Source organism: Haliotis rufescens, unplaced genomic scaffold, assembly GCF_023055435.1.
Source record: "Haliotis rufescens isolate VD_foot unplaced genomic scaffold, xgHalRufe1.0.p SCAF_29, whole genome shotgun sequence".
Lineage (NCBI taxonomy): Eukaryota > Metazoa > Mollusca > Gastropoda > Lepetellida > Haliotidae > Haliotis > Haliotis rufescens.
This window is the reverse complement of record NW_025963990.1, coordinates 246,335-254,320: the sequence shown is the minus strand read 5'-3', so window position 1 is coordinate 254,320 and position 7,986 is coordinate 246,335. Positions and strand designations below refer to the sequence as shown.

Sequence of the window (7,986 nt, the reverse complement as noted above, 5' to 3'; positions counted from 1 at the left end):
CTTGTTTGTTGAACAGTGTTACATATTTAAGCAACTGTCTCTCAGTGATGTCATATTTGCACTAGAACTGTCAGAAACAAAGCAGGAATCTCATATCTGTTCAGGATTAGAGTATTGAAGTATTGAAGTATGAATTGTGTTATATACAGCGAGCGGTGGGTAGCCAAGTGGTTAAAGCATTCGCTTGTTACACCAACTGCCGGGTTCGATTCCCCACATGGGTACTTACGTGTGAAGCCCATTGCTGGAATATTGCTACGAGCAGCGTGAAACTATACTTACTCAGACTGTCATAAAAAGGTGTTTATAGCGATCCTCTGGAAAACCGTGGTTCAAAATGTACCGGCTTCGACTTTTCTGTTACATGACATCAGTAATGCTGTTGCACAGGGACAACCCTGCATTCAGTTTGCGACCAAAACAATGTCTGCTTTGAACTGTCATGACCTGAGAACCAGTTATACCATATTCGACGTAATAAGCGCCCACGGTGATATTTCCTAATATATTGGCTAGTGAACAATTCCAATTAGTACCCCTTCCGATTGATCAATCTACACAAGACTTACTTATTCGCGTATAATACGCACTCGTGTGTTATATGCACCCTTAATTATGGGCAATTAAATTCTGGAAAAATACATTTGTCGTATAAACATTTCATGCTGTCAGCATAAACCACGAAATTTGTCTTTTAACTCTGTTTTTTTCCACAAAATTAATATTCTAATAAGAGCCCCCTGTTTCTAATTTTGAGAGCGCCCTGGGTGCTTAATACGTCGAAAACGGTATATCACATGATCACTTTCTTACTATCAACCGAAGTCATGAATCTGTTTGTTGAAGACATACTGCGTAACAGCTCCATAGGAAACATGTGTATCTGATGTCCCTCATTTCATTTGCTTTATTAATGTACAGGGTCGGTGGGGTAGCCTGGTAATTAATGGTTCCCCTCGCCATGCCGATGGTTGAAATAAGCATGTTCCCTTTCTGATCCTAGACGTTTATTATGGCAAATATGGTATCACCAAAGCTAAAATCATTGTTGTCATCAATATTTCACAGCACATTATTATCTGTGGTTGAGGGATATCTTATGCAACAGATTTTGGTGTGAAATTTTTTCCAAAAATTTGCTACTCAACATTTGACAGACCTATTCTACCCCAAATGACCAGAATGTGTTATTGGTCCTTAGTGATGGGTGCCGCAATTCGCTGTGCAGAGTTGCGTCCCTTTGGCATATCAGAAACCTATGATTGTGGGTTCGAATCCCGGTTTGCCCCGATTATTTTTCTAGGTTTGTTAGCACCATACCCGTGCTCGTGGGTTTCACCAAAGTGTTAAATGTCTGAGACCTGCATATACGTCATTTGTTGCATTAAAGTAAAAAAACAACACTCATAGCATCCTCTACAAGGGTGATGGGATAGCCTTGTGGTTGGATCATTCGCTCGTGACGCCGAAGTCCGGGGTTCAATTCCCCACATGGATACAATGTGTGAAGCCCATATTTGGTGTCCCCTGCCGTGATATTGCTGGAATATTGCTTAAAGCAACATAAAACCATACTCACTCTCACTCACTCACTCACTCAGCATCGTCTGCCAGCTTGGAGTGTGAGGAAGAGCTGACCAAACGGGGATCTGGTGTTCACAATGGCTGCTCCTGACATCAGGGGGTACCACGAAGGAGGGACGACCAAGCCACAGAGACCCTTGTGATTGTGTGTCATACCCAGAGAGCATGGATGTCAGCCTCACTATAGTCAAAATGATAGCACTGTAATTTGTCCCATTAAACAACACTTCTTCCACCGCCTCATGGAATGATCTGGAACTGCTGTAAAGAATGTCGTGAGGTAGCCTAGTGGTTATGGTGGCCACTCATTTTCATGAAAGTTTGATTCCCATTGTATGAAATGCTTGATTGGTTCTTCAAAATGTTTGCTAGTCTCAACGAAGGCCTGGGTTCGATTCCCTCATGGCTACAATGTGTGAAGCCCATTCCTGGCGTTCACCACCGTGATACTGCTGGAATATTGCTAAGGCTTAACAAAATAAAAGAATTGGTTCTCAGGCAATGACTTTTGAAAATAAAGTGCGGGCAGGTGGTGTGTTTGTTGTTGTTGCTTGTTCAAACTAGTATGTCACCAAATAAACTGGTGTACCATCAACCTGGGAAAGGGCCTCCCTACATAAACAAGCATACAAACTCCTATTGCTGCCATGGCAACAACACGAGATGCGCAGTAAAGCAGTGCGCATGTAAAGGGAAGTAACTGGGTGCTCTGTGGGATCACATTGTTTTTAAGTATTAGGAATTTTTAATTTTTGTGAAAATGGAAATACAAATTAAGGAGCGGCAGACTTTATGATGATGATGTGGTCGGTGCCTGCGAACCAAGACTATCATTTTTTTTAGCCTAAAACCAACTCACTCACTCACTAGTATGCAAAAATACATGATGCAGGTATACCAGGATCATTATTTTATTTCTTTACAGTGACCTGAAGGGGCTTAAATGAAATATCAGTTCAGTTTTCTCTACATGTACAATTTAGCCAATACATGACTACAATGCTGATGTATATGCAAATTTATTACGCTACCCCAGAAAATTCTAACATTGTGTACAGTTACCTTCTCCTGGCCTATGTTGGGGTTGTTGGACTCATCTGTTATGCATACTTTCATGAGGTTGTTCACACTCTAGTTGTTTGTTTTCATATGCAGAACGGCAAAACAATAAACATATAGAAAACAGACATCTTTGTTCTCATTTCTGTGATAATTGCTGGACCTTGTACTTGGAAAGACGGTCCCTGGGAGGCGATGCATCACAAATATTTTTGTGACAAACAATTTTCACTGGGAGGAAACTCTCTATGTTGAAAAGCAGGAGCAACTGTGATCTGAATGTACTGACAACTAGTAATAGTTACAATGACATTGTCTTGTGGATAGATTAAGAGGCGACTAACGGGACTGGGTGGTGAGGCTTTCTGACTTGGTTGATGCATGTCATCGTATCACAATTGCACGAATTGTCTGTTTCAGACTCAATTATATACAAACCACCGTCATATAGCTGGAATATTGCTGAGAGTGCATTGAACAACAAACAAACAAACAAACAGTGGATAGATTGTCTGCCAAGCCCCAGCTGTGTCATACTAAAAGATATTAAAAGATGGTACTTGTTGTTCAGCATTAAGGGAATAAAACAATGACTGGTTATCTTGGAGTCAGTTTACTGAGTGGGGTATTCATGTTAAAAATGTGGTATGGTGTCTCAGAGGCTATAAAATACTATTAAACTGGTATTTGTCCGGACAAGGAGCCAAACACACACATGCATGCTCATCGCTATAGACGTGAAGTAATCAGGATGCGAAGTTAAACCCCATTATAGACAGATCAATTTTCTGAAGAAGTACCGGTGACGCTTGATGCTGTTTATGTGTCCTCACAAACTGCTTTACATCTCTGATGGAGAATGACTACAGATCTTGTTATTAGTCAACCGCCTCCGTGGTCTAGAGGTAGAACATCCACCCGGAGAGCGAAAGGTCCGGGGTTCGATCCCCGGCTGCATCATACCAAAAGACGTTAAAAGATGGTACTTGTTGTTACCCTGTCTGGTGCTCGGCATTAAGGGGCTAAAAGAAGGACTGGTCAGCTCGGAGTCAGTATACTGTGTCTGAGTGGGGTATTCATGTTTAACTGCGGCATGGTATCTCAGTGGGCTAGCACTATAAATCGGCATCAGTCCGGACAAGCAGCCACACACACATACATGCACGTCGCTATATTAGTGCAATAATCTTGGACGCAACGTTAAACCCCATTTCACCTCACCTCAACTCTTATTACTAGTCAGAATTTGAAAACTTAAGGTATGTTGGTACACCTACAAACAACAAACAAACAAACACTCTTCCATAAAGAGGTCAGAGATCAATCCTAAATAACAGTCCACTGCTGTACTCATTGTCCATACTTTACAGGTTTTGTATACATAACATTCCTCAACCCGTGAATGCATGCCGACACTTTGCTGTGCAGCCAGTACAGGCCAATGAGTGCTTAGATTACATCGCACAAACGGCAATATATCTTGTGCAACTTGTGCCTTGAGGCTATCAACATTGTTTCAATGTCCGACAATGGTTGGGTTTGCACAACGTTCATGGACAGTGTGGACTCATTTTATTAGCTGACTAAATACACACACGTGTCGCTACTACACTGCGAAGTGGTTGTATGTTGTCACGGGTGATGGAGGAACATACAAACAAGACCCCGTTCCACAAAGCGATCGTAGCACTACGATGGTCGTAAGTCTATGTAAAGTATGGGAGTTGCGATTGCCTTAGAGCTACGATCGCTTTGTGGAACGCTGTAGTGATGATGTGCTGTACTTGGAAACACAGGATCCACATGTCATCAGTTGTTGACCACACAAATGTCATCATCAACATCATCATCATCATCATCAATCGTCGTCGTCATCATCATCATCATCAATCGTCGTCGTCATCATCATCATCATCTGAATAGATCCCATGACATGAAAAGCTCAAGGTAATGTCATTCAGACATACATCAGGGAAACCATGTCGTCTTCGTTGTCGGGGGAATCTCGATACAGCTGAAATATGTAAAGAACATGATAGTTCCTTATTGAAATTTTTCCCAAAAAAATGTAATAACCATATCTATCTCTAAACATCTTCATCAAAATTCAACTGGTATGCTTTGAAGCTAAAACATACTGGTTTACAACGTCTATAATTACAGCGCAGAAATAACTTTAAAAATGATCATCCCAACGTCAGTGACGAAAACAACCATGTACATGTATATTTGTCATAATTCACCACAACACTTCATGAGTAGACTAAGTGCCTCCCTGACATATCTAGAGTCTCTATACATTTATTCTTTGGCTTTTCTTACAAATAAAATTTCAAATATAAATTTGATCAGTCACCATATCAAGACTCAGCTGTCTGTCAAAGCGGAGGTTCGTGAGCTCCTCCAGTGTGTGTTGGAACAGACAGATCATCTGAAAACAAAGACAGAATGGAAGAGAAATTTATGAATGTCAGCTTCTTTATTATGTTCACCTGATGAAGGAGTAAGTATATACCGGATACATTGTGTTCCTCAATATAAAAAAGTTCAAATCCATAAATTTCTCTTATTTCCGATAATTACACTATTCACTGATGTTCTAGCATTTGAACTCCCCACCAGTGCATCCTGACCGCCGACATCAAAGTGTATTGGTGGGAAAAATAATCAGAAGTTTCTGCACCATTGGTCTAGAGGTTTCTGAGGATATGGGTCCGTGAAGATCCGGGGTAGAATAGGTCTTCAGCAACCCATACTTGCCATAAAAGGTGACTATGCTTGTCGTAAGAGGCGACTAACGGTATCTAGTGGTCAGGCTCGCTGACTTGGTTGATGAATGTCATCGATCCCAATTGTGTGAATAGATGCTCATGATGTCAAACACTGGGTTGTCTGGTCCAGACTCGATTATTTACAGACCGCCGTCATATAGCTGAAATATTGCTGAGTGCGGCGTTAAACAACAAACATTGTTCATAAATCTGAGGATAGGCTTACAGAGAGAGGAAAGTGCAAAGGTTAAATAAAGATCAAAACTTACACTATACTGAATAACGGAACGTGTGTTGAGCCCCCCACCCCCAGTGCAATCTCACTGGTCATTATCAGAAAAAAGTACTGTACTGCTCCTTGTAGTGGCATATTGTGCCACCACAATTGAAAGACTCGTGTTGTAGATTTGGAATTTGGTGCCAAACTAATGAAAACAAAACCAAGACAAGAGGACCTGAGCGCATTATTTTAAGCCAATGACAATGCAGGATTGGGAGGACCACCTATAAAAGAGCCCTGGCTCTAGAGGATGGTGTGGATGTACCTGGTGAGTTCCGTCCTCGGTGTTGGCTTTTCCTGACGTGACCCTGTAGCCAGGAGTGATGAGACAGTTGCATGCCATCCCCTCTATCTGAAATGTCATGGGACGTTGCTCATATCGATCACTGGATTGTTTGGTCCAGATTCAAGTAACTATAGGCTGCCTTCAAAGAGTTGGAATGTTGCTGATTGTTAAACAACAAACAAACAATGGATCAATGCGTAATAATAAATGTTAACAGCTTCAGTCTTGATTTTATCGTATCCTAATTTTGTGGATCCATGCTCATGACGTCAATCACTGGATAAGACCTGGGTCAGAATAGGTCTTCAGCAATCCATGCTTGTCGTAAGAGGCGACTAACGGGATGAGGTGGTCAGGCTTGCTGACTTGGTTCATGCAAGTCATCGTATCACAGTTGTGTGGATTGATGCTCATGATATCAATCACTGGATTGTCTGGTCCAGACTTGATTATTTACAGACCGCTGGAATATTGCTGACCGTGGCGTTAAACAACAAACAAAAATAATCACTGGATTGTCTGGTCATTATTTCATAGCAAAATGTAGTAAGTACGTAGTAAAACAACAAGAAAATAAAACACCGAATTAATCTGTTTTCATTCACAAGGTTCATGATTACAGTCAGTGAGTTGTACAACACAAACTCACTCTTCAATCAAGTCCGGCAGACATTACAATACCTCCATTAAACCAGTTGAGCTAACAAAACTGCATGTTCAAGATATTTTCCTTCCTACACTTGTAGGGGGCACGGATGGCCCAGTCGTCTAAGGCGCCGCGATTCGCTGTGCAGGGTTGCGTCCCTTGGGCACGCCAGAAACCTATGATTGTGGGTTCGAATCCCGGTTCGCCCCAATTATGTTTCTAGGTTTGTCAGCACCATACCCGTGCTCGTGGGTTTCACCGAAGTGGTAAACGTCTGAGACCTGCATCACTTCGGGCTTTCCTCCCACATTAAGCTGACACGCCATGATATAACTGGAATACTGTTAAAAGCGGCGTTAAACCCAACTCACTCACTCACTCCTACACTTGTACAAGATGGAAAATGTCCTGGGTCCCGTTCCACAAAGCGATCTTAGCGCTACGACTATCGTAAGCCAGTGTAAAAGTATGGGAGTTGTGATCACCTTAGCGCTAAGACTATCGTAAGCCAGTGTTAAAGTATGGGAGTTATGATCACCTTAGCGCTAAGACTGTCGTAAGCCAGTGTTAAAGTATGGGAGTTATGATCACCTTAGCGCTAAGACTGTCGTAAGCCAGTGTAAAAGTATGGGAGTTATGATCACCTTAGCGCTAAGACTATCGTAAGCCAGTGTTAAAGTATGGGAGTTATGATCACCTTAGCGCTAAGACTGTCGTAAGCCAGTGTTAAAGTATGGGAGTTATGATCACCTTAGCGCTAAGACTATCGTAACGGGGTGTAAAAGTATGGGAGTTATGATCACCTTAGCGCTAAGATCGCTTTGTGGAACGGGGCCTAGGACTAATTCCACAAGTGATCTTAGTGCCAGGACTTTTATAACTCCCATACCATGATACTGAGGTAGGACTGCCTTGTGTACTGGAAAGCTTGGAAAACAGATATTCCTTTTCAATTCGAAGGATACTGGTCACTTCCCTGAATAAAGCTTGACATGTTTCAGAATCAATGTCAAGCTTTGGCAAAAGCTCTGTCAAGCAGAGATGACCTTTTGAAAGGATTCAAACTCTTGAATGTTGGGAGTTGTTGTATCACAACAAAGTTTACCTGTATCATCTGTATCATGGTACTGAGGAATGGATCGCAGATCTTCGTGTGGCCAGGAATGGGGGGATGAGACGTCACTACAACACAAACAATCCTGGTTCATGATGAAGGTCAAAGAAACACACTGTGATGTTTTTAATGAGGAATGAGACGTCACTACAACACAAACAAACCTGGTTCATGTTGAAGGTCAAAGAAACACACTGTGATGTTTTTAATGAGGGATGAGATGTCACTACAGCACAAACAAACCTG

General features: G+C 41.8%; 1 protein-coding gene across 4 annotated transcripts in view; it reads right to left on the bottom strand.

The window, feature by feature from the left end:
• Positions 1-4,199: 4,199 nt before the first annotated feature.
• Positions 4,200-7,986, bottom strand: part of LOC124137695 — a 32,279-nt gene continuing 28,492 nt past the window's right edge. For 3 of the 4 annotated variants that reach the window (XM_048402750.1, XM_048402749.1, XM_048402751.1), the window contains 4 exons: positions 7,732-7,808; positions 5,960-6,046; positions 5,000-5,074; positions 4,496-4,657 (listed from right to left, as the gene is read on the bottom strand). In XM_048402750.1, the coding sequence (XP_048258707.1) occupies positions 4,601-4,657; positions 5,000-5,074; positions 5,960-6,046; positions 7,732-7,808 (296 nt within the window). In that variant the 3' untranslated portion in view covers positions 4,496-4,600. The other variant, XR_007223053.1, reaches the window with a different exon arrangement.